At 50.0% G+C, this 26025-nt stretch overlaps 9 protein-coding genes and 1 pseudogene across 9 annotated transcripts; 4 read left to right on the forward strand and 6 right to left on the reverse strand.

Annotated features, from left to right (window-relative positions):
* Positions 1-44: 44 nt before the first annotated feature.
* Positions 45-956, reverse strand: GL50803_009658 (Kinase, NEK; the record flags this gene model as incomplete). Its single annotated transcript, XM_001703956.1, has 1 exon — positions 45-956. The coding sequence occupies one exon, from the start codon at positions 954-956 to the stop codon at positions 45-47; it is 912 nt and encodes a 303-aa protein (XP_001704008.1).
* Positions 957-1025: 69 nt separating this feature from the next.
* Positions 1026-7073, reverse strand: GL50803_0023634 (uncharacterized protein; the record flags this gene model as incomplete). Its single annotated transcript, XM_001703955.1, has 1 exon — positions 1026-7073. One exon carries the CDS (start codon positions 7071-7073, stop codon positions 1026-1028), a length of 6048 nt encoding a protein of 2015 aa, XP_001704007.1.
* A 131-nt stretch (positions 7074-7204) lies between these two features.
* GL50803_0093601 (uncharacterized protein) lies at positions 7205-8923 on the reverse strand (the record flags this gene model as incomplete). The annotated part of the gene is made up of 1 exon (XM_038046413.1): positions 7205-8923. The coding sequence occupies one exon, from the start codon at positions 8921-8923 to the stop codon at positions 7205-7207; it is 1719 nt and encodes a 572-aa protein (XP_037902282.1).
* Positions 8924-9004: 81 nt separating this feature from the next.
* GL50803_004558 (putative Deoxyguanosine kinase/deoxyadenosine kinase subunit) lies at positions 9005-9652 on the reverse strand (the record flags this gene model as incomplete). Its single annotated transcript, XM_001703953.1, has 1 exon — positions 9005-9652. The coding sequence occupies one exon, from the start codon at positions 9650-9652 to the stop codon at positions 9005-9007; it is 648 nt and encodes a 215-aa protein (XP_001704005.1).
* Positions 9653-9818: 166 nt separating this feature from the next.
* GL50803_0013653 (ERCC4 domain-containing protein) lies at positions 9819-11063 on the reverse strand (the record flags this gene model as incomplete). The annotated part of the gene is made up of 1 exon (XM_001703952.2): positions 9819-11063. One exon carries the CDS (start codon positions 11061-11063, stop codon positions 9819-9821), a length of 1245 nt encoding a protein of 414 aa, XP_001704004.2.
* Positions 11064-11086: 23 nt separating this feature from the next.
* Positions 11087-11572, forward strand: GL50803_0013652 (Calmodulin; the record flags this gene model as incomplete). The annotated part of the gene is made up of 1 exon (XM_001703951.1): positions 11087-11572. One exon carries the CDS (start codon positions 11087-11089, stop codon positions 11570-11572), a length of 486 nt encoding a protein of 161 aa, XP_001704003.1.
* Positions 11573-11646: 74 nt separating this feature from the next.
* On the forward strand, positions 11647-13443 carry GL50803_004554 (uncharacterized protein; the record flags this gene model as incomplete). The annotated part of the gene is made up of 1 exon (XM_038046112.1): positions 11647-13443. The coding sequence occupies one exon, from the start codon at positions 11647-11649 to the stop codon at positions 13441-13443; it is 1797 nt and encodes a 598-aa protein (XP_037902283.1).
* Positions 13444-19909: 6466 nt separating this feature from the next.
* On the forward strand, positions 19910-21691 carry GL50803_0050101 (VSP; the record flags this gene model as incomplete). Its single annotated transcript, XM_001708749.2, has 1 exon — positions 19910-21691. The coding sequence occupies one exon, from the start codon at positions 19910-19912 to the stop codon at positions 21689-21691; it is 1782 nt and encodes a 593-aa protein (XP_001708801.2).
* Positions 21692-21698: 7 nt separating this feature from the next.
* Positions 21699-21962, forward strand: GL50803_0040023 (pVSP; annotated as a pseudogene; the record flags this gene model as incomplete).
* Positions 21963-24683: 2721 nt separating this feature from the next.
* On the reverse strand, positions 24684-25916 carry GL50803_0050102 (VSP; the record flags this gene model as incomplete). The annotated part of the gene is made up of 1 exon (XM_001703839.2): positions 24684-25916. The coding sequence occupies one exon, from the start codon at positions 25914-25916 to the stop codon at positions 24684-24686; it is 1233 nt and encodes a 410-aa protein (XP_001703891.2).
* Between the last annotated feature and the right edge of the window lie 109 nt (positions 25917-26025).

Here is a 26025-nt window from a genome sequence, read left to right on the forward strand (position 1 = left end):
TGTAGAGGCATGCATACACGAACATATGCACACCAACGAATCATTCACTTACTTGAAAAGTTTAGTCCCCACGTGGAACTCTTGATTGGCCCCTTTTTGTCGACAATTTGGGGTATCGCGTTCAGTTTAGATAGATCAATCCGTTGCTTAGGGTCGTAGTTTAACATGCTCTGTAGCGTTCCGATCAGCTCCTCGCTATACTCCCGCTCTCTTAATTCATTCACGTCTACCTCAAAGCCTTGCAGCTTTTTCAGTAGCTCCTCGGGGTTTGCAGAGTATGCAGGCGGCTTAAGAGCACACACACAATACACAAGAGCGCCTAGGGACCATAGATCGCTTTCTTCTGTGTATCTCTCCATTTTGAGGACCTCTGGGGGACAAAATCCCAGGGTGCCGAATATGGTAGAGCTCAATATTACATTGTCCAGCAGTCTAAACGTTCCGGAGTCAGCGAGTTTGCAGTATCCGTCGGCTGCTAGAAACACCTTCGATGGCTTAATGTTTCTGTGTACTAGGGGACCCATGTCGGTATTGTCCTTCTGTGGAGAATGGTAATAAAGAAGAGCCTCTGCTAGGTGAGAGAGAATATACCACACCGTTTCCTCAGGGATCACGCGCTCCTTCATTCTGTAAAAGAGGATCACATCCATTAGGCAGCACCTTTCGTAATACTCCATTACAAAATGACCAAGGTTTTTCGTATCATTATAATAAACATCGTAATACTTCACAAGGTTCTTGTGTGACAGTGAGCATAGCTTGATGAAGTCGTTGCGTACGACAGATCTGTACCTGTTCGGTATACTTGTAATATTGACTACCTTGACTGCATAGTCTTGCCCTTGACTTCCATCATTGCACGCTGGGTCCAGTGACCGTACCACTTCCACGTGTCCCAAAGCCGTCTTTGCTAGGACGGGGCCAGTGGAGACATAATGCTCCTCGAACTTGGCCATTTTTTAAAATGCCTGAGAGGTCTGCAGAGGCACCACGTTACAAATTATTTAATATATAACCGCTCTGGATCACTGGACAATCCGTCCTATAAATTTTCCATCCAGAGAATAGATAATTACATACTTGCCATACCTAATTGTTTTATAGTATTGTAGTAAATTCCTATTGACACTTGGATCTCTATCAATATAGATTGGAAGGAAGAGCCTAGTATCTTGCTGCGGCATGCCCAAAGAGACGCTTTGGTGCTGGCCTGTCATCTTCTCTGCTCCGTCTCGAACAATTAGCATGGAATAGGACAACAGCTCTAGGCGCATGCTCCTCCTTGAGATTATGTCAGTCAACTGAAGAGTGCGAAGTATAGTACATAACGGAGGGAAGTCACGAGCCCTGTCCACATTGTGAACAGGCCGCCCCTCCAGTTTAAATGAGCCAGTGACCTCTGGAAACGAGGAGACACCGTACACGGAGATAGACTTGGCTGCAAGCAAGCTTATGTTGCTAGAATTGATGAAATAAGGTGCATTGTTGGTTGAAACGATCTGCTTCGAGGATACGCGGTCAAGAAAGGCATCAAATGTGTGTTGCATGAACTGGAGAAGAGCTCGTTGGCAGATTACAGTGTTAATTGTGGTTAACATTATGAGAGAGTGGATTGAAAGATACTGCAGGTTGATTCGAGAGTACTTCTGCAAGAGATACATCGCTAGTTCTTTGTCCAATGACTCATAGCAGAGGTCAGACAGCCAGTAGCGAGGAGCAATCTCAACCGTCATGACAATCGAGAGGACGTCCTCTACGCTGACTCCTGGACTGATCTGGTTTAATTTTGACGAGGTATTTGTCACGCCACAAAGGAGATTTAGCAAGACGTTACATGTCTTGGCTATTACAGTTTGTCTGGTTGGCAGCGTATCGTGGTATGACTTCAAAAGGCTGTGCATGCGTGCATACATTCTCGCGAAAATTGGCTTAATACGCCCATTGCTCTGGATGAGGGAGAAAGAAACCTGGTCGTTTTTGGCTATCGCCTGCATACGCTCCTTCTCTAGGGTAAATGTGCGGAGAAGAGTAAGCAAGTCGCCCTTCTCTGATAAATCTAAAAGGCCTAGGCAAACTCTAAAGGCTTTCTTCATGCGAATGTCAGCTACAAGACGCCGTTGGTCATCCAGTGAAGTGGATCCAATCAAATTACAGTTAAAGTAGGGAACAAGGGCTTCATCGAACTGCTTGTACAGGCTTCCTAGGGAGATAACTGGCAGAACTTCGTTGTTGTAGTATCGCATAAGATAATGGCCCACTCCATTAGAGTACGCTTTAACGTACCGAAATGCAGGGGCATCGAATGCTAGCTTGTACCGCAAGTGTCTGGGAGCAAACACCGGTATGCCATCGCCACCTGAGCGTGCCAACCACAGGTGCACCGTTTCAGGAAACGATGTAGTGTCCCCTATATAGTCATAGCCAGAGGGCTCCTCAACCGCAGTCAGCTGTGTATAGATGGACGGAGGATTGAGATCAAAGAGAATGTAAAAGCTTTGTGGACCATTTTGCAAAACAGACGGATTAGTATAGCATAGCATTCGTACACTCAGGTGAAGGAGCCCTGTGTGACCGGGTAGTGGATCAACCTGCGTCTGCTTGGCCATGGTATTGGTGATTCTCTTGTAGTGCAGGGCGCCAGAGACCACCATTGGCGAGAGAGAATCGGTTAGCTTAACGTGGGACGTGGCGCTCTTGTCAGGCTGATATTTGCTTTCCTGGCTCTGCGGCCAAGCCCGCTCAAAGGTCTCTCGCTGAGTACTAATCCGTGCCCTTAGCGAATCTGTAGCCTCTATGGTTGTCGTTGCAACAAACTCCCTCTCCATGCCGGCAAGCTTTATGCAGTGAGGCTCAGTAGTTGCATATGTATCCAACGGCTCAAGCAAGAGCCTGTTTTCAAAGAATGTGGTAGGCATGTACGCCATGCGAAAGATAACACCAAGAAGCCGTGCATTTTCATACACTCTCCCAAAGAGGCAATTGAGTAGCTGCCGTGTTTGCTTATTGTGCTCAGGTCCCAATCCTTTATTAGACGGCTCACGCAATAAAAAGCATGAAAGCTGTTCCGGATTAAGGTATCCCCCGGGGAATTCTAAAGTATGGGTGTATATCTGCTGAGGTTTGGACCTCTTGTCGCTCCTATTATCAGTCTTACTCCAGGCATCGTCAAGGCGATAGGAGTGCTGCGTTATCAAGTGTGCAAGACTGGTTGCAGTAAAGATGACGATGGCCTCCTCTTCTTCGACGATGTTATAATAATGCTCAAGTGGCAGGCCTGGCACTTTGACTAAAGACTCTTGTAGACCTTGGGAAGCGCTTACTTTGTTGTCGCTCCAAATCTTTGCTTGCTGCTTGAGTTGACTACCTGGCATGAAATTAAGATAGGATAGCTCTCGCACACGATGATCAGATGCAGATAGGGAGTGCTCCGATCCTGCTCCCTGATGTCCAAACAGCCTCTGCGAAGGAATGAATGGTATCAATGGAATCTTTTGTCCTGGAAGCTTAAATGAATAGATGCACCGTCGCAAGCTCCGCTTAGACACAAAGTCCTGATGGAGAGCAATCAGCTTGATAAACATCTTATGCTGCTCTGGGGTGCATCCGTTAAGTTTAACGTTGGTCGGTATGACATCTGGATCTAGTATGTAACTAATGAATGACTGATAATTAAATTGAAGCTCACGAGTTTTCATAATATAGTTTCGCAGATTGAATAACAAAAGGACAAGGTCTCGTCGCGTGAACGCCCGAAAGTCTACCTCGGTGGCCCGTTGACGCTGCATGGAACTCTGTGTCTGAAGAGCCTTCTCACTACGCTGTAAATAGATGTGCAGAGGGAGGTTGTCGATCATCGCCTTTGCAAAGAGTTGACAGCAAATGGTCGGTGCGATTGTCAGAAGTGCTCTTGAGACAAGGCTGTAGCTGGCCCGCCCATTATAAATAGCAATTGACCGCTCCACTTCTCCAGTTGAATCGGGATTGGCTTCATCTGGTGGGGTAGTGTATAGAATAAGATGCAGCTCAAGTGCAGAAGCAGCCTTGCTACGACATGGGTTTTTTAGATCACAGTTGCATGCCTTACACTGTCGTAGTTGTGGAATAAGCATAGTATTAAGTACACTTGAACCTTTGGCAGAAAACGCTCCTTCAGTTGAGTTAGGCAGTGTCCGATAGACGATACGAAGTCTGTATGGAAGAGCAGAATATGAGGGCGATCGGTTAAGCAATAGCGTAAACAACTGTATTGTTAGTTCAGACTCCTGACTCACATCACCATGCGCTGATGTCCTCTGAATAAACTGACGAAACCGTTTGCACTCGCTGCAGGCCTTGTTACTCTCCAGAATCACCGAGGGATTGTATCCTAGAAGAAGGCGCTCAATCGCTCTGTGCCATAGCAAACTGTCGATATGAGCCACTATACCATATAGTTTGGAGAGGCACATAGCGCTCCCAGAGACACGACACGTTGTGACAGTGGTATTCAGAAACGCATACGTTGCTAAGAAGTCAGACTCATATGCAGGATTGCATCTGAGATACTTTAGATATGCAGAGTTGATTGGAATGGATTTGATTACAGAGCCTGCCCATGCGCCTGAGGGTTTGGCGCTTAGAAGGCCCGAAGGGCTGATAATGTTTGGTAATGAGTAGGCTAGTGCCACGAAGACGCAGCACTCTGCTTTCTGTTGAATGGTCATATCTGTAATAGGGCTTTTAACAGACATGCTTTCCTTCAGAAATTCGCTGTAAAAACGAACGCTTTTGTCCCACATAGCCACCGCCACATGTGCATGAGGAATGGGAGTTGGAATAAAGTAGCCTCCGTGGTAGTAATTCAACTGTTCAGAAATGTTTTCAATGGACATAAATAGCGACGAGTTCAAGCTATTCATGGAGTCTCCCTCGTTGGTTTTAAAGGACTTGATGTCGGCTCCAAAGAGCGAATACTGTGTGTGGGGTATCTCCATAGAAAACCGGCATGTGCGAAGAAGGTAGTTAAACTTTCGCAGCGCCTTATAAACCTTCTCAGTGTAAAGAGACTTCGTTGTATCCGTGGGAGGAAGGCTAAACACTGTTGTTGGATCTATGCCCTCGAGTACCAGATACCTATTAGCCTGCGGCTGCGCCTGCAGTTCCTCGAACTGCAACTTGGAGAAATGGGGTTCCGTATTTCCTGCAGACAAGTCACTTATCAGAAAGAAGTACCTAGCAAAATCTGACATGAAGTCCACAATGGTATCCGTATAGGAGTAGATAGCTGCAGAAAAGATACGCTGAACAATTTTAGTAACATCCGCCCCTTTTATCTGGAAAGTAAGCTGGAGGCGTCCATCACCTCCAGGGCTTATGATAGAGACGGCAAGTCCGAGAGATGCATCGAGAACAATTTCAACGGAAGATATTTCTGCCTGGAGTCCTTCCCTGGTGGCATCTACCAGGAAAGTATTGTTAGCCAATATTACCTTAAAATGATTATAGAAATCTACGAGAGGTATGTTGATATGTGAAGAAAGCTGCGAATGTAACGACATGATGAAGCGAAAAAGAAAAACGCTGGATTGGCTGCGTGTAGATAGGTCCGTACTGTCCGTAGAGTAGTATGGGATTCTTGTCACATCAAGATACTCGGCGAAGTCTGGGCCTTTTCTGTGCTTGACACGTGTATCTGAAAGCAGCTGAATAAGCCCAAACGGATAAGTGTATACAGGCCGGAAGAAGAAAATAGCATAGTTATCTTTCCGCTTTGTCTGCTGATAAAGGGTAAGAATGTGACCGATTGTTTGGTGGGATCCTTTCCCGACACCCAATGCCAAGCTCTTTACTGCAGTCAAGGAGGTATCCTCATCTACAGAATAACCGATCATATACTTTAGGTCTATGTGTGGATAGAAAAGGCCGACGTCCTCAAGCATACAGCCCCCAAGTTCGTATACCTTCTCAATCAACGAATTGCTCCATACTGTCAAACGAAAAATGACAGCAAAGCAGGGCTGCAATAGCCTATGTTTATGTTTATCAAAGAAATGATGAAACGAGGGAACAGCGATTTCATGGAGCGCATCTTGTAGCTGAACACCGTAAGCGTTGGGAGCTCTCCGGTAGAAGCTTGCCCTTGCTTGAAAAGCAGAGTTCTGATTGGAGGCCTTGTACATGGCAAGCTGTGTCACCATCGTCGAGGCAGCTCTTGATGAAATAAAGTCACAAATAATCGAGTGGACCATGTAGAAGCGCGTATCAGTAGGACGAATAGAGGTCATCTCGAGACTCTTACGTACACGCTGCAACTTCTCCTGTATGCACTCTGTAATAGAACTTATCATTATTGTATTCTGTGCTAGCTCTGCCGGGTAGAACTGGAGCTTCATAAGCTCCATAGGTAGAAAGTCAATCCCGCTATTGAGATAAAAGTTTATATCAGTAACAAAAACGCACCGGTAGAAGTCTGTTTTTACGGCAACCCTAGCGCCACTTACAGCCAAGGACATCCCCGCAGGCTTCAACTCTCGTACCATGTAACGAACTACTTCCTCGGTTGTGGCACGCTTATATTGTCCGTGTATGAGTGATTTGTACCGTTCCTTTGATGCCTGCAACATACTAATGGGGGTGGAATAGAATGGCCACCGGGTCAATCTTGTCCCGGGCGGCCCCGAGAGCATGACGATTGCCCGGTCAACCGCGTAAATGGGGTCATAGAAGCCGTGTACTTCAGTGAAAGTAACTGGAAACTCATCCACCGAGCGCAGAACCCGATAGTGGTCATGGGACGAAGCCCACCGGGAAAGAATAAGTTGCTTGCCCTTGGAAATAATATCTCGCGAGTGTGTCGAGTATATCGGTAAAAGATGCTTCAGAAAACTCAGCAAAGTTCTAATCTTGGAAAGAATCAAGATCGAGCGTGTTGCTGGGTTAATCTGGCCCTTACGGGGAAGCTCCTCTACAACTCGCTTGAGGGCCTCATAAAGGACATATTTTAATAAGACGTAATTAGGAATGCTCTCTTCTATGGTCTCGCTGTCTGCTATAACGCTGCTCAGATCCTTGCAGCTGGAATCATGATTATTCATTTTATTTACTAGCAAACGGCCGAAACTTGCTTAGAATACGAAAATAGACCCTATCCAGACAATATAAGGCGGTGTCTCATATAGCCGCCTTCCTATTTTTGTTACTTAGGAGTTTTAAAAGATGAACCTTGCTATACTAGGTTATAAGTTATGTCTGTTAGTAGATTGAGACGAGCTGTATGCCACCCGGATACGTCTGTTACCGTAATCACAGCACCTCCGTCTGTGATGTCTACCTGCTCGTCGGCGTCAAATTGCGAAAATGCGTTCCAGTCTGCCACGGCCCTACTAATTTGCTCTAGCTCATCTGCTGTGAAGGCGTAGTCTGATGCTTGTGTGGTTGATAACATTGCATCTTCACAGCTACTGTCTCCATCTGTGAGACTACCCCAAGTGGTACTGGGGTCACAGTCTGTGTGCTCTGACACATGCTTAGGTACTGCCTGAAACAGATGTAAGGGCAACAGATTGACCACATCAGTCTTAGCGACAGAGTCATGCTGGGGTGAAGGCGTGATATTAAGTGTTGTTGGGTCTTGCGTGGAAATAGCGTTCTCGTTAAGGTCAACAATGCTCTCTATAAGCTGTGGAATATCTTTTGATACTGGAGCACAAATGAATTCTTCGCTCTCTGAATCGTGTGGCGAATTGAGACAAGAGCTTGGCGCACTAAACATAGGACTAGTAGAGTCACGCGACTGTGCCACAATGCGCTGCTTAGGTGGTGATGGTTTATCTAGTAGAGAGAGACTTCGGAAATTAGCTGAATCATTCAGATATTCTTCTTCAACAGAGGAACGTGTAGGCGCCCTCTGTGATAGACTTGAGCGCTTTCTCACCATGATAATGTTTGTGGGAGAAATCCGCGGCTTTGATGGCTCTCTGTGTGTCTGATAGGAAACAGCTGGCTCGCACTCGCTGTCACTTACAACGATGGCGCCGACCGAAAGTGAACATCCGTTAGACAGCGGCCTCTGCACAGCTGTGTCAAGCATCTGCGTCTCTGTAGGCGACTGATAGGGAATAGCAGCCGAAGCCAGTTGCCTGTCATAAATGTCTGGGGAAAACCGTGAAAGTGTTGGATATATAGAATGATTGTCTATTGCTGTGATACTCTTGCTTGCCTTGCTCATAGTGGTCTTCCTAGGCAACTTGTTACTGTCCATTGGCAGGCCTGGGACACGTATGGGCTGAAGGAGAGGAGACGGACTGACGCGTGTTTCAGTCAGCTTTGATGTTACATACGCCTCGATGGGAACAACGGTTCGCCTGGATCCTACCAGGAGAACAACAGATCCTTTGAATAAACCTTCTACGCTGGGAAGAAACCGGACGGAGATGCGTAAGAGTGGTCCCTCCGGCCTGGAAGAAACCTGTAACGAATGACACGAAGAATATATGCGTATAAGTGAGAGGGGTGCGTCCATAACTCGTGAGTCCGCATACATGGTAATTGTCTCCGGCTCATCTATAGTAACCCTGTCTAAAATGACACGCTCTGGGGTAACGAAGGAGGCCGATGGCCTTTCACGCGCACTGGCAACGCGCTCTCGCACAAATCGAGTCAACAAGGTGTTCAAATGGGCATTTGATCTCTGAGAGGCTCGCGGTCTTGGAGGCATTCTGTAACTAGATTCCGTCCGCCGCGCTTCGTTTAGCTGCGTAGATGATTCCAGAGCCAATTCTATATATTCTGCGTGGACATAACGCAAAAAGAGGGGCCTGGGGATGTTGAAGTATTCCTGGCGTGTATGCTGTAAAAGCTGCACAATGTCAGTAATTGAGCGCCCAGACCTCATCGCTTCCTTCACATCGCGAGCCAGGAAGGGAAAACGCTGCTTTATGTCCATGCCAAAGCCGACACGAAAGGCGACCCACGCTAAAGAAATCCTTAAACTGTAAAGGTTACGAGGTGGTCGTTTACAAAAGCGTTATACCGAGGATACAATCGGAGGGACAGTCTCCTTTAACCGAATGTAGTTGGCATAAATGTTTTCAGTCTGTCCAAATTCGTTCCAAGGCTCTGTGTAGATGGAGCAGCCGAGGCGGTGCATTGTATCCAGGAAAGTATGGTAACACCTGTCAAGCCCCTGCAGATAGGAAAGGGGGATGGATGCCTCACATGGCCTACAGCGTACATTGTGGATGCGGTAGTAGCATGTTTCTGGAGTCGCATCCAAGTAGAGGATAACCGTAGGCAGCGGCAGGTCCTTTAGTTGGCTCTGGTACTGCTCATTATACAACTTGAAATCGGCGTCTGATATGAATCCGTCTTCATAGGAGTTGAGCGCGAAAACTAAATCACTAAAGACAGAGCGGTCAAGCAAGACGCCCTTGGCAGTCTTCGACGCCTGAATTGCCTCCTTGTATGTATTAAGACGCTGGTTGAAGAACCAAATCTGCATCTGATACCCCCATTTCTTTGGGTCCTCGTAGAAGAGCTCAAGGTAGGGATTTTCCTCCACAGGCTCTGTAAATAGCGTCAGGCCATACATGTTGGCAAGCTTGCTGGCGAGAGTGGATTTACCAGCTGCTATGTTCCCTTCTAATATGAAAATGTTTGGCGCAACGTAGCACATTTATTTTTTACGATGTAGAACGGAGGCTCGTAAGACGCGAAGGTTAGTAGGCAAAAAGGGAAATGGCTGCAAAAAGAATATTAAGGGATAACTACTCAGCTGGTAGCAGTTCTTTGCTAGGCCTGAAGATCTGATGTTTTCCGCCAAAATAGTCGTTCAATCTTTATTAATAGAATAGCAGGTCGGTAACGTGATGAGAGGCAGTTCGAGGTATCCCCATGGTTAGCAGACGCTGCTGGACTGTAGATGGGGACTCTATTACAAGGGACTTGTAAGTAGGATAGGTTCTCACAACTGCCTCGGCGACGCTGGGTGAGTAATTGCAAAGAATATTTCTGATGAAGCAGTGCCAATCATTACAATCATTAGAGTGCATGGTCGGCAAAGGACCAGAATCAGCATCGTCTGATGGACAGACACATCGACACCGAGAAAGGTCAGAGGTACTTCTGAACAGATATTCATATATGCGTGCAGTATGCTCTGCACTAACACTTTGAATGATAGACGACACGTTTCCCTTGCTCACCTCATTGAGCACAGCCTGGAAAAGCTGACATTCATGAATGAGGAGCAGTTGCGGATCCTCTACCAGGAGAAAGGTGGGAAACCTCGCAGGACAACCAAGCTGCCGTTGAATGCGTCCATCATAGAGAGACGCAGACAGGTCAGAAATGGTCTTTCGCTCAACTAAAACAGTAGGGTGATCATTACTCAATATAAGACAGTCTCCTCGAGGAAGTTTAGCAACAATTGTGTATTGTGCAATATCATGAGGCAGTAGCCTCGCATACGATCCCTCTCCACGGCAATCTAACACGAGTCTCGATCTGCACTCGATAGCTGTTTGATTCGTAGGGTCAGCCCGATGGGCATCGTTCAAGATAGACTGCTCATTCTCCGTGATCTTTTCTATCTCGTGGTGCTGAGGAGATAGCTTCGCAAGTATACCAGCCCCCTTCTTTGTCAAAATAAGCTCATTTTCTTTCGATAGCGTTACGTACTTTAGCTCTAGAAGCTTGCTTAGGGCCGTGTCAAATTGTACTTGCAAGGAGGATGGTTTCATCTCGACAGACGGAGACTGGGAAAGTGTCTTTGTGCTAGTACTGCTATCTCGGATAGACATAAGAGCATTCCAATATATGTCACCAATTCTAATTCTGGTCCTTTTGCTTCTAGACTCTGCAAGCGCCTCTTTTCGAGCATGGTATTCTTTCTCTGAGAATCTTATGAACTCCAAGTCCGCAATATCTAGGGTTGGGGCAGCAGTAGAACGCTCCGATTCGGGTTCAAGAAACGAACCTGTGCGCTTGTACACAGCGTCAATGCCGTGAAGGTAGTCCTTCAGTGCAGAAGAGAGTCGATAATGGAGCTGTTCGGAGATGAGCGTCACAAATGCTGACGGCTTCATACAACTTATAAAAAAGGAGGTCAATGTCACTGGAAGCATATTCTCAGGTGCTTGTGCGCAAGGTTGGGGATACCTTTGATATATTCGATACTGAGAAGAATGGAACAATTGATGTCAGAGAGGTAGGAACTGTTCTGCGCTCCTTGGGGGTGTACCCCACTGAGGCCCAGCTGCACTCCATGCTGTTAGAAATACAGCAGGATGAGCCGTCCATGTATGTTTCTAAGGCATCGTTTATGGCTGTGGTGTGCCGGGTGATCAGCACAAATGAAATAACTGGTCCTGCTCCGGATGAACTTGCCCGGGCATTTGCCGTTTTGGACCCCAACAATACCGGGTTTCTAGAAACGGAGCAGCTCAGGGTTTACTTGACTACGAGCGGGGAGCGGTTGAACGCCGATGAAATGGAGAATTTTAGTGCCTTTGCCACAGATACAGAAACGGGTCTAATTGATTGGAGATCCTATCTAACTGCTGTGACAGACATCCTGTGGCAAAATGATGACTAAGATAAGGCCAGGGTGAGATGGCTTGCCTATTAGGTGCTAGCTCGCCGGAGATAGTTTGCTTAATTAACTTAAAAATGCTGACCTTTTATGCGCAAATTGCGGCAGCAGAGCGTGCCCCTCTAGTGCCAAGCATTGTCCAGCAATTAGATCCTTTTGAAGGGGGGCTGTGTCTTCACTCTCTTGGGTCCAAAGACCTTCGGATTATCTTTCGTGCAATACTGGCGCAGCCCAAGGATTTACAACGCCTCATCATAGAGGACTGCAATTTGAGCTCCCTCGGCGTGGCACTAAGCAATGCCATCTGCTCGGCAACTGAGCTAGAGACCTTGATCTTCGACAGGTGCCAATTTGCAGTCAACGCTCTGTACACACAAGTCCTAGCCAACCTCCACCTTACTAAAGTAAAGGCACTCTCTATCATCAATTGCAAACTCACAGATTCTCAGCTCATATCTTTTGCACGCACTCTTGACAGCCTACCCTACCTTACCGAGCTTTCGCTCTCGCACAACCACGTCAAAGATAGCGCTATAGCGCAGCTCTTTAAGGCTCTTCAGAACTATTCTCTTGATACTCTGGACTTGCGGTTTTGCGGCCTGGGGTTCCAGAGTGCCAAAATCATCTTGTCGTTTCTTGACCGATACCCAGCAAATATAGGTACATTGCTACTGGACTACAATAACTTTAGTGCGAATTTACAGAATCGTCTCCTTCAACGATGCTCTGACGGTGCTCCGCGGGCCTTGGACAAAAGCCAAGGCAGTAGTAGGTCTTTAAGCAGATCCTTAAGCAGGTCATCCAGCAGGAGTCCACAAGATCGTCGTCTTTCGCATGCTATGCGCACAAATGTCTGCACTAAGATAAGTGGATTCCACGACGACGCGCTCCAGAATACTGAGTCAAATACGCTTACTCAAACCCACTTGGATATCAACTCTGGTACACAGATACACATGGATTCTCTTGAACTTGCAGATATACAGCCCAATAATCAGGCAGAAAGCGGTGATATGAATCCGATGGTGTTACCATCTCAATCTGCTTCTGAATTGACTCTAAACTTCCCCGGCACTGAAAATTCTTCTACCATGTTACATACCATTCAGCATTGTATCAATACTAATGAGCTTACTGCCTTTCTAGATGCTCATCCAGACAAACATGGGCACCCGCTCAATGTAGACTTCAAGACGTTCAAGTGGTCCTTTTCAGACATCCTTAGTACCTTCCAATCTATTATTTTTTCCTGCCAAAAGCGTAAGGAAAAACTCGGGAAAGCTGACCTTCGGAAGATGCTCAGTATCTTGCATTCCTTGCACAACGGTTCTGTGACATATAACGCACTCCTGAGATTAGATATGATATATAAATTAAAGTGTGCAGGCAAACGGAGTGATGCGTACGTAGTGTATCAGGAGAAGAAGGCTGGCTTACTGCTCAAAAGCTCGAACTTGGAACAAGTCGCTGCTTCCCATCAAAGCGAAATGCAAGGTTTATTTACTCGTATATCAGACTTACAACAACATATTAAAAATGTTACCATACGGCTAGAGGGTGGTAGCCTCGACGAGGAGATTAACGATCTAGAGAAGAAAATTTCAGCTACAAAAACCAAAAATGTGGAGCTGTCTACTCAGGTAAAAGAAATACAACAGCTTTACGATGAGCTACTCGCCACTGAGTATGCCCAGCAATCATCTGCAGCTGGGTATGTTGATAATCTCCGAAAAGAGTTTCCAGTTTATGCCGAAGCCAGAGAAGGATACTGCAAGTACCTCTACAATCTAATAGATGAGCTGCTTGAGCGGGTGCGGAATCACAAGAATGAACTGAAAGGTCTTTTGGATGCTATCCGTGTCCGCAGTGTATAGGTAGAGGGTGCAAGTACGAATTTTCTCCTCTCCATGCTTTGTCTCTGTAGCGTTTGGAAAGCGATCAGTATGTATTTGTTGGTAGATAGATTGGCTAAGTAAGTATTCCTTTATAACAAGCTTGAATCATGTATCGATACGTGTCAAATTACGATATCAATTACCCCTAGGAGAGGCGCCCGCCGCCCTCTGCCGTCTGCCCCGTGGGCCTCTCGAGTGCCCGCGAGGCGATCCGGCTAGCGTGTCCGCGCCCCTTACGTAGGCAGGGATTCTCGCCGTCTCTGTCCCGCCGCCCTGGGCACCAGCACAGGGTCGCTTGCTGCGCCATCGTTGGTGCCTCTCCCGTGCCGAGCCAGGAGCACTGCAACCGCTGCAGCCTCTGTGTCAGGGCGGCCCGCACTGTTTTGTGGGTCCTCCTATGAGGTGCAAGCCGCGTGGGTGCCCTGATCGAGGTCGGCTAGCTGATCGGAAGCCTGAAGCCGGAATGACAGGCGCTCACAGTCTTCGACAGCTTTTGGTTCTGCTACTAGGGACAGATACCCACGATGACTATGCCCCCATCAGTTCGAATACAGTTGGCTGCGTTGTGGCCACGTCGTCAGCGTGTATCGGCTGGGCCCCTCAGAAGCTAAGAGTCTCGTCCAGAGCCCTTTCATCTCTATTTTGTTTCCAGTACTACTCCTGGAAGTCTACTAGCCCTTTGTCATGGTTAATGTGCAATGTTTCTAAGCTCTCAAGTCGTGGGACAGCCCGAGCACTCCTTGCCTTTCCCACTTCCTAGCAGGTTCACAAGCTGAGTTAGAGACGGCCGATTCTCCTGGCCCACAACTAATAGACGCTGTACTAGCTCTACTCAGCTGCGCCTTCGGCTCTGTTTAGGCCAAGCTCCCAGTTCCCTGGAGGGACACCCTCATTCCCCATATCTTTAATAAAGGCTAGAGCATTCATAGCCATACGTTCATGTAAAATATAACGCATGCTCCAAATACTCGAGGTGGTTATGCCCTTTCCTACTCCATGCCCCCGGGACTGTATGCATTAGCATGACTTCAAAATATGCTCTGTTGAGCCTATCTTTTGGAGCACAGAAAACTAAAAGAACGGAGCCATGTTTTCGCCATGATCGAACTCGGTTACGACTAGATATACTGTACTGCGACAGAGGAAAGCTCTCCATTAGAGTGTCTTTTCTCAGACACGTGAAATGCGCCATCAGAGCCGAAATCCGACGAACCATCTCGAGGGCTTTGGCCTCTTGGATGGCCATTCTCCACTGTCTGAAGAACCTTATTGCGTCTTTAAGAGCAGACTTATAACATTGCATGCACAGGCAAAAGGTTCTTTGTTGTGCAATACCTGTTTGTATTCAAAGGGATGTAAAGGCTTGAAGAGCTGCATAGTACACAGGTCGGCCTCAGTGGCGTCCGGAATAATCCCCTTCAATTAGATACCCCTACCTACCTCGTCCAATGTGTCTTTCAATGCATAAACAGTTCTATACAATCCTTTGCCAATCACTATAGCCAGCTTAATCATCGGATCATCACTCGTTTCAGTTTTCTCAGACATTTTTAGTTGATACTCGATGAGCTGACCTAATTGGTAGTGCCAAAGGTAGCATGAAGTTTGTCTGCTTTGCATATGGAAGGATCTGTTATATCCTTACAGAATTTGGCAGTGCAATGTATAATTACCAACAAGGATCTGTAAAGCAAATAGTCACAAGTTTTGAAGGATTTAGCAAGACTAAAAGTCACTCTCAGACCTCAACTTGAGTATAAGTGATGATCCTATCGAGAACTAAAGGTCCATAAACGTAACGGAACAGGCGAATAGTCCGATAATTATTTCTTCTTGAAACGACAGATTTTTTCATGCTTCTAAGTGATTAAACTAAAGACAAATTCTAGGCTAAATAAGAGCCCCGGAATCCCTTGAAGCATAAGCTATCCTATTACTGGGTTATTATAGAATCTAACTAACTCTAGTACTGTGGAATGGCAACCAGGTTTAAAGTAAGGGAAGATCTATGTGCTTACAGACTTTAGGCCCACGGGATAGGGGTAGCAAATCATATATTTGAAGCTAATTGTTTGCCATCTTATCTTCTAGCTGATTCACAGTAATGTGTATCCTTCGCACCGCAAATGGTTTCTAGTATCAAGAAAATGCATAGCAACTCTACCGGGCTACAGCTAAAATAAAGCAAGAAGCAAAGTCCACGGATATATGCCCAACTATACATAGTTATCATAATTGGCTAGGGCCTCGCGGATTACACAGTGCCTTTGCGATGTGCAAGATAACATCGTATAGTAATGTGCACTCATCCATAAAGTAGCACGCATTATTTGTACATATTGATGTAGCAGGGCCTGGTATCTCCAATTATCCGGATAGCTTTCTAACTCGACTAGTAATAAGTTGCAATATCTTTATTCTTCGCCAAATGGCCAGCATTTTCTGAGGGTCTAGACCAGGAATAGTGAAGTCAGCATTCAATTGAGTACTTGTACACTGCACATAGGGTGGGTTGGTCTCTACGCATCCAAAGTTTGTAGCGGAAACTCATTGCGTAACTATCTAAGAATCCTATGCAAAATCGATAGCTCTTAACGCAGATAGGCTATCTTTTCAAATCTACAAATCGCTAAGATCCCCTTTCTAAAATCTTCGACATCACAGACCCCATGCCAGGCAGCAAACCTTGTGCTACATAATATGAGAGCCTCTAGGATGTGTAAACACCTGTGCGGCTACAGCGACGTATCTCCATTCACAGGTGCCAGTAGAACCGATGGACACTGGTGAAGCATATCGGTGGGTGGAAGATGTAGTGAGTCAGGCATTCTGTATACTGTCATTCACCACAGCTCCCGTAGTGAGCCATGGGGAGCCTGAAGACTGGTGCTCTATGGCGGCGTGAGTGTGGGTGGTGAGCCTAGAGCAGTCGCCGAATCGATGGTTTCGGGACAGCTTCTGTCATGAAGGATAATAGAACAGTGCAGCGAAGAACAGGTAACCCAAGTATCAAGAGATACACCTATAATGGCAACCAAGAGAAGTGCTATACATAGTTAGTGACCAATTCCCTTAGACAGGAAGCGGCAGATTATATGGCAGAAGAGAAGTGTTGTTACTGTCGGCCGATCAAGCATTCTAAGACATCGAAGCTGTGACGATGCATCTACCAGTGAGCTCCATCGTGCATTCTGAATGGCACGTTGCCCAACTAAGCTAGGGAAGTTCAGGAGATGACTACGCCCTTCTGTCATCGTATGTGCCCTTTGTGAACACATGTTTGACCCAGCATCCTCTGGCACTCAGAGTAAACCCAAGTGCAAGCAGGGTCAGGCTCATTGAGGCACACCTGCTACGAGTAGCCCCTAGTGTTGGCCAGTCACACCTGAGAGCGTATCTGTCTAGGAGAGCTCTATGTAGGGCGAGGAAGACCATCCTTCGCTGGTTGGCCGTGACTTGGAGCTCAGAACAGACAGGAAACTGAAGTGGTGGCTGGGCTATTGCTCCGCATCGTCTGTGCAGCCATGGCCAGGTCAGCCAGAAGGATGCCTCGATGTGCACATGATTGGCTTGTGTCTGAATACTAAAAAAACTTGAGGCAGCCACCGCGCCCGCCACCCCCAGGACAGAGCTTCTGCACGTATGGCTAGCTCCCCTTGTCAGTTCAGTCTATTGGTCCAATAGTCTGGGAACCCTCTGCCCCGCTCTCTGGCGTACGATGTATCGCAACTGCTCATAGGGGTAAGCAGCATGAAAGAGGAATTGCATGTGTAGACAGCGTGTTATGCCCGTCTCAGAGGACCGAGGTGTCTAACTACAGAGCGCTGCACCGAGCCATGCGCCCCACTGCCTTGCACTGGGGGCTGCCTCCACCACTGCACTTGCTACAACGGAGCTGTGTTGGCCCAGCAGATTAAGTAGATACTGCATCGACCCTATTTGACGATGTGTACACATCGCGTGATGTCCAATGGTGGAGCGGACACCGTGTGCCAAGGTGTCTGCTATTAACGAAAAACAGCACTTGGTTGCACCAGAGATGCTTCTGTGTAAGCATGGGGTCTTCACACCTGTCCCCTATCAGCTATAGTGCCAGCTGTATATCCAGAAAGGTCCTGCAGAGCACTCCACCGTCTTTCAAGGTGAGACATGGGCTCCACACCTATAGCTAGAAACAGAACTCTGTACACCAACTGTTGTGACCCTCGTGTGGTAACTGGCCTGTATCATAATCAACTTACTAAACATCTATACACTTGTCTGGATGCCCGTTGCTGGTTTTAGACGGACCTGCGAAAAGGTTTGCCTTTGTCCGCATGACCTAGTGGTATCTAGTCTTGGTGACAGGCTTCAAGGAAGGAGGATGTTATTTGGGTACACAGAAGGCTACTCGTGTACAAAGATTCTCGGGAAGCAAATTTAGACAAAGAAGATGGAGAAAGCCAGGGAGCCCACTCTGTAATAGGATGACTAGGTATAGACCCATTTACAATAGGGAAGCACGTGAGTCATTCTGGCTTCTAAACATGGAAAGATCGTGGAGTCTGCGGACGACTTGGAGGCTGATTTGATTTTGTGCATTTGTAGCGAGGCAGAGGCTTTTGAAGACCCACCTGTTCCGAAGTCGAGGGAGCTCGTTTCCTCTCCGTACGTGGCGCAAGACCCTATTGTAGAGGTATACGGTGCACACCAATATCAGTCAGCGTGTTTGCTACTCAGCAGTTCCTCAGTTGCGTCTTTCCGCAGTAGACGAGCCACCGGATGAGGCTCCCACAATCCACACGATTAGCTTTATAGTGCTCTGTAGATGGCCATCCACCCTCACCAGGGGATGACTACATGCATTACGCAGTTTGAGGTACTTGGCAACCAAGGTGGCATAGTTAGCTCTTGCCCACTCAAGCTAGACCTCAACCACCTTGCCAACTACATTCCAAGTCACGGTGTTTATAGATGTCCACCTCAAGTCTGCAAGGTGCATCCCACGACTGCACAGCGCGGATAGAACCCTTTACCTGCTATAAGAGGCGCCAACCAGTTTGCTGCATCTGGATATCCCTTGTGCGCCCAACGGAGACTTAATGGATCACATTGCTGTGCACACCAGCCTCTCTGCTCGCGAGCTGCTTTAAGGCTCTCTCATTGTCTCGCCTCCACATGGTTGTCAGACTACCAAGCACTTTGTAACGTCAGCTGATCACCCGAGATATCAAGCTTTCGTACAGCGGGTTGCTCAATGTGACACGAAATCTAGAGGGCACTGACTTTCTTAGCTTGCTGTCCATATAGCACTATCATCAATCTTCAGTCCAGTTGACCAGCACACAGTCCGTTCTCTGGCCAGCCAACCGGGCCTAGTCTTGCTGGTAGACTTTCGAGCATAAGAGTATCCCCTGACAGCGGTGGCCACGCTGTGTGCCTTGCCCAAATGATCACTCTCGGCAATGGCTCCAGGACCTGGGCACCCCAGACCAGAGGGACGACAACGGCCCAGTTCGTCTACGGCTCCACTATCCCTTAGTTAGCATGGAGTGTGGCAGCCCAGATAGCGCTGGCCGTCCGGTATCACCTTTTCTCCGGTGCGCGGGGGTAGCCCTCGTGTGAGAGGCGCTGTGATATGTTGGCTGGAGCCGGTCAGGCGAGCGGGACCACCGCTCTAGAAGTGCTGGCACATCATTGCGTGTCCGAAGGCGTGCCCACCTCAGTGGGACCATCCCAGATGAGGACGAACGGGTACCGGTTCCTTCAGAGGGGCCTGCGACCAGCGAGGGACAGTCTTTAAAGACGATCGGCCGGCAGAACCTGCTTCAGTGGCATAGGAGTCGACAGGGGGCAGGCTTATCGACGGTCTGCGGTGCAACCAGGTTAAGTCGTATGACAGACGGACATCCATCCGTTCGCGGTGGGCATGTTGCGTGTCCCTAAGCAGAGGGGGCAGTCGTAGTGAGTCGCGATAGAACACGCAGCCATCCTCCACGGGGCATCGCTCCTGCCGGGCCTCAATGTAGGACCTCGACAAGCAGTGTCTGAGGCATCTGCTTGTGATGACCCGTGGCTCGGGCTGCTGGGGATCGCACGGCCGGCTCCATCGGGTCGCTGGTCAGACATCCAGGAGAGCCTAGGAGTCCCTTGGCAGACCTTGTGACTGGCACAGCAGGAGAACTGGTCGCCAGGAGACCCTCACATCACAGCGAAGAGCGAGGCAGACCACTGTCTAGCAGTTACCATGCGATGCGCCTTGCAACACAGAGGAGGGGCCTGCACTGATCGATCCATCTCACAGCCAGCCAGTCACATGAAAGTCGAATCAGCACGACCCCACCTCTCAGTGCAGACCCATGCGGAGGGCCTTCCTTGCCAGTGCGTCATGTAGCACAGACAGATGCCACGAAGGGGCGGACTAGTGAACAGAGCTGTCATGGCCTGTGTGACAGACGCTGGCACAATGTTCTACGCAGTTTTGCTGATCGGCCTCATGCTCGAGATGGCACGGGCAGCGCAAGCCGGAGACGAATGCGAAGAGGTAACTGGCAGCGAACCCAACACTTGCAAGGCCTGTAGCGCCGTCATCAACGGCAAGAAGTACTGCTCGCAGTGCAACAGCGGTGGGTCTCAATCTGCCCCGACGGACGGCAAGTGCACAACAGACAACAACGAATGTAGCCAAAAACAAGATGGGAAGTGTACACAGTGCGCTAATAAATCCTTCATGTACAAGGGCGGATGCTACAAGGATAGCCAGGCACCTGGCAACACGATGTGTGAAACAGCAACTGATGGAGTGTGCACGCAGGCTAAGGCTGGGTACTTCCTACCACCCGATGCTGATAGAGATAATGCACACCAATCGGTCATACCATGTGGAGATGACACAGTAGTAACGCTTGGAAATAGCAAACAGTACAAGGGCGTACCGCACTGCACTCAGTGTGAGAAGCCCACAGAGGCAAGTGATACTACTACTGCCAAGGCTGCGACGTGCACGGCTTGTGAGGACGGGTTCTTTGGGGCTACTTGTGAAGCATGCCAAGACGAGAATTGCGCTACGTGTGCCATGACAGGCAATAACAAGTGCAGTAAGTGTAAAGGAACTGGTACTAAGACATATCTGAAAGTGGACAGTGGCAGCACAGGCACGTGCGTCGAAGCATCTGGATGTACAGCGGCTACGTTTCCAAAGGTCGATGAACAACAGGGAAACAAGTGCGCTGCATGTAATAGTGTGCCAGATGGTGGAATCGCTAATTGTGCGACGTGCAGTCTGCTCACTCAAGGATCTAGAGCCGCCCCTTTGGTCACATGCTTGACGTGTGAACAAAATAAGTATCTCACTCCAGAAAAGAATGCGTGCTTAGATACCTGCCCTGCTGGAATGTATGCCGTTAGTGGCGATAGCGGCAATGTTTGTACCCCCTGCCACGAGTCGTGCGCAAGCTGTAGCAATGACGCAGCAACGTCGTGCACGGCCTGCTATCCGGGGCATGTGCTGAGTCGGTCGTCTGGTGACGCAGGAACGTGCATAAAAGAGTGCACGGGAGACTTTATGGCCCACTGCAAGGCCGACGGCTGCTCACTGAACGTCGGAGGCTCGAAGTACTGCGATCAGTGCGAGGAGGGGTACGCCCCAGTCGACGGCGTCTGCACATCCATACCTGCAACAGCGAGAGATGCCTCCGGATGTAAGGCAAGTGGCGGGAAATGCACTGAGTGTGGGGCAAACTACGCTCTGTTATCGGGCGGATGCTACAACACACAGAAGCTTCCTGGTAGCTCTGTGTGTACGGCTGCACAGAATAAGGGACAATGCCAAACGTGTGCCAATGGACAAAGCCCAGCTGGAGGAAAATGTCCGGCGTGTACTGAAGGATGTGTGAAGTGTGCGGGTAGTAAGGAAACCTGCACAGATTGCTTAGCAGGGTATTACAAAGGTGCCGGTGATAAATGCTTCAAATGCACGGATAGTGATAAGGCTAGCTCTAATGCAATAACTGGTGTAGAAAACTGCATAAGCTGTGCCCCGCCAGCTGGTGGCAATGGCCCTGTCACCTGTTACGTAACGCAACAAAAGGCTGACGATGGCACCGGCGGAGATACTGGAGGAGACAGCACGAACAAGAGCGGCCTCTCCACGGGCGCCATCGCGGGGATCTCCGTCGCTGTGGTCGCTGTCGTGGGGGGCCTCGTGGGCTTCCTCTGCTGGTGGTTCCTCTGCCGGGGGAAGGCGTGACTTAGGTAGTGAATGCTGTACAGTGATAGTGATAGTGCTATGTGGTGTGACATGCTCTGTGGGTGACTGCAAGAGCTGTGTGATGGATGATGTGTGTGGGGAGTGCAGCGATGGGTTCAGCATAGAGGGTGGCAGGTGTGTGTCTTCTGGCACCAACAGGAGCGGGCTCAGCGCGGATGCCATCGCGGGGATCTCTGTGGCTGTCGTCGTCGTCGTCGGAGGGCTTGTCGGCTTCCTCTGCTGGTGGTTCGTGTGCAGAGGAAAAGCGTAGATGTACTTAGGTAGTAAATACGTCACTGTATAAGCCTATCACTCCTGTTTCCAGGGCCTCGCCTGTAGGTGCATTCAAGGATCTCACGGGCAATTCTTATTCAATTTCTGGCCGTCCGGAGATGAGGGTTGGTTTTGGATAACATAACGAGAGAGTCCTCTCCAGTGATATATCCAGAGCCTAGCGCCTTCCCCGGTCGCTCCGCAGGGGTGTGCTCAGACCGAATGCGTACTTCGGTCCTTTCGGGGTTCAGGCCTTCTTACGGACTCTCTGGTCCACCAATGGCGCCTCTTCTTGGTCTTCCTTCGTGGCGGGTGAAGCTCCGGTCGCTGTCTTTTTTAGATGCCCCGTCTGTCGGGGGCTGCCATCGGGCTCTCCGCTGGCTGGGCCCCTCGGTGTCCGTCCGGCTGTGTCCCGGGCAGCGCTCTACAGTCGCGGTCACGTAGGTCCCAGTGGGCCGGCTGGTGGGTGGGGCGGGGGTATGGGGCGGTGAGGCTGGAGGGGCTCTGGTGGGACCAGGTGGTGGGTGTTCGTATGTGCCCCTGAGCTCCTGATGAGTGGGGTGATCGCAGCTGTGGTGACTGGGGGCTGTCCATCTGTGACTCACCCCTCTGTGTGCTCGTGGTCTGTGAGTGCCTCCACCCAGACAACGCCTCAGGAGCCGTGCACACCGGGACAGAGAGGATGACCAAGGGGGTCAAGCAGCCCCGCTACGAGAGATGAGAGTGCACAGCAACCAGCCTGATCTGCAGGGCTGCTCGAGCGATGTAGTGGTAGACGGCTCCCTCTGACAGCGACCCTGGTGACTGCACTGGCCTGCTCTCGAGGCTGAGTGACAGTGTGCACAGATGGACCTGAGTGCAGGAGGACCATCCACACACGAACAGACTGTGTAGACCCAGAGAGGACTGGAGTCTGCTCGGGACACGCTGACTGTGCCCCCATACGAGAGCACCAGGCAACCACCCGAGCACCCGAGAGGCAACAACAGACACGGGCACCAGAGATCCCCAACCAGATACATTGCTACGCTCATCCACAGGGGCATCAGAGGACCAGGTGGGGTCACCCTCACAGTCAGGGCCTGATAGGAAGCCAGAGGACTCACGCAGCACAGTAGGTCCAAGGGAGGCACACTCCAGGCAGGTGAGCAGTGGCAGAGCCCTGACAGCTGCCAGCCCCCATGACACCCAGGCAGGCACCAGACTCACCGAAGACTCCGCTGGCCTCGACTGTCTTCATTGATGACCCGAGGGGGCAGCAGCCAGAGGAGTGAGGAGGCCTTCGGACGCCACAAGAGGCCCGGCTGTCCAGCAGGCTACGAGGCAGACAGGTGACCTCTGAGCACCACCCAGGCACAGAGCCGACCATCAGAGTGATGCCCGATCACAGAGATGATCACGAGCACCCTCCACTGCACTCTGAGGGGCTGTCAATCATCCCAGCTGCCTCTCATAGCAGACCTCCTTGGGGGCAGTGCAGTGGGTCCCAGCTCATGCAGGAGGGTGCACGCCCCTCGGCATAGGATGCCCCGGCTCTCCCCGAGGGGTCATCAGAGCCACGAGAGGTGTTAAGGTTAGTAGACCACACCGGGAACTCCCGAGGGCACAGCAGGTGATGTTGGGTGATCCTCAGCGTGCTCCTCTCTGATGGTAGAGCATCCTGAGACCAAGGAGGCTCACCTCTGCCTACGGACGACACACAGCGCTCCACAACGAGGACCCACCAGGAGCAGCACAGCTGGTCACGGGGATAGTGCAGCCACCCGGTGCCCCACCATGCCAGTCTTCTGGGCCATCACACTAGAGGCACGAGAGAATCCATCCCATCCACAGGCTCATCCACACCCCTGCTGGCCCGAGGTGAACTACCGTCGAGGCACTGGACAGGGCATGCCAGGGGCTCAGCAGATCCACACAGAGCATCAGCACAGAGCATCAGCGAGTAGCAGGAGAGGCTGCGATGGCCTGCCTCAACCCTCACGCACCAGCCAGACAGAGAGGCAGTACTGCCCGAGACAAGGGGCCAAGGGAGGCGCTCAGTCAGGGGGACACGACACGATCGTCGGTGCCTGTGTCTTGGAGTGCAACGAAGGCTGGGGATCAGACACAACCACCTTAGCAAACAGAGCGGGGATCACCCACCACCCCACTGGCCCACTAGACCCAGGGACACATACGAACACCCACCACCTGGTCCCACCAGAGCCCCTCCAGCCTCACCGCCCCATACCCCCGCCCCACCCACCAGCCGGCCCACTGGGACCTACGTGACCGCGACTGTGGGACCACTGCCCAGAACCACAGCCGGACGGACACCGAGGGGCCCAGCCAGCGGAGAGCCCGGTGGCAGCCCCTGACAGACGGGGCATCTAAAAAGGACAGCGACCCGGGCTTCACCCACCGTGAAGGAAGACCAAGGAGAGGCGCCACTGGTGGACGATGTACATGGTGAGTAAGCGGAATCCCAGGCCGACTGAGCAAGCATTCCCGGGTGTGCACACTCAGCTGAGCACACCCCTGCGGAGCGACCAGGGAAGGTGCCAGGTTTTAGATATACTAAAAGAGAGGAGCTCCTCGTTATATCATCCACAACCAACCTTTGTCTCCGGACACGGCCAAAGGAGCGAGAATTTATTCGTGAGATTTCTGGATCGTACCTACAAGCACCCGGTAGCACATCCATATAAGCTACATAAAGTAACGCGTTTACTACCTAAGTCTACGCCTTCCCCCTGCAGAGGAACCACCAGCAGAGGAAGCCCACGAGACCCCCCACAACGACGATGACTGCGACGGAGATCCCCGCGATGGCGCCAGTGGAGAGCCCGCTCTTGTTCGTGCTACCACCGGCACTGTCACCGTTCATGAGGTAGCAGAGAACGGAGCCAGTACTAGACGATGGAGGAGCGCAGCTCATGCAGCCAGCAACTCCCTTGACACTTCCACTGTTGCTGTCACACGAAGTGCATGGTCCAGCTGCTGATCCGACCATATAGTACCCAGCTGCGCATGACGTACACTGGTCAGAGCTATCTGCAGCTGAACATGTATTACAGGTTGAATGACACGAGGGGCATGCTCCATCATTGGGCCGAAGACTATTAGCACATGTTTCGCACTTACCCCTGCTATCAGCTAATGTGCATATCTGTTTGCCTGGCTGCTTGGTAGTTTCATAGCAGCCGCCTTCCTTGAGGAAGTAGTTAGCGGCGCATTTGGTACATGCTCCATTATTCATTTCAGTACAGAAAGCTACTCGTGCGTTACTTGTTGTACAGACCCCGTTCAGAGGAGCCTGATTATCCACTGAGCACTGGGAGCAGTAGTCTGTCCCGCCGATCCTTGCCCCACAGACCTTACATCCGTTCTTGTCCGCCGTACACGCATCCCCGCAGGTGCCCCCTTGCACAGGATCACTACTTTTGTATATTAATGCCTTGCCAGCAGGACAAGCACTACACTGATTGTTGGCTGGCCCAACGCACTCAGCGCACTCAGGGCTGCATGCCTTACACTTCCTGTCAGTATCTCCATAGTATCCGCTGATGGTCGTGCAGTCAGGTATGCACTGGTTTGTTGGAGTGAGATAATTGTTGTCATTACATTCAGTGCAGACCTCTCTGTCAGTCTTCGGGTTATCACAGGCCTTGCAGTTGGGAGTATTGCAGGCCCCTGCCTTCGGAACACACGTGAGCCCGTCCTCTGACGGCTGGTACGTCTCCGTGCACGTGCAGATTCCTCCTGCCTCGTTTGCGTTATCGGGGCACTTCGCTATGCAGCCCTTTCCGTTCGGCTGGACCTTCTGTCCGACCGTCGCACAGCCCGTGCATGTCTGCTCGCCCCCAGGAGGCGTTGCGCACGTGCTACAGCCGGGTATCGGTGGGTCACAGGCCGTTTTCGGGCCGATTCCTGCTAGAACCGTTGTGCACACTAAAAGAATTACTGCCAACATTAAGTTTAAGCTTACGCTCGATTATTATTCTCTTCAATTAAGCTTATAATTAATCCATAAGTTATAGACAAACCACTGTTACCTTTTGATAAATCAATTAGAATGGAAA

Source organism: Giardia intestinalis, chromosome 5 (assembly GCF_000002435.2).
Source record: "Giardia intestinalis strain WB C6 chromosome 5, whole genome shotgun sequence".
Taxonomy (NCBI): Eukaryota; Fornicata; order Diplomonadida; family Hexamitidae; genus Giardia; species Giardia duodenalis.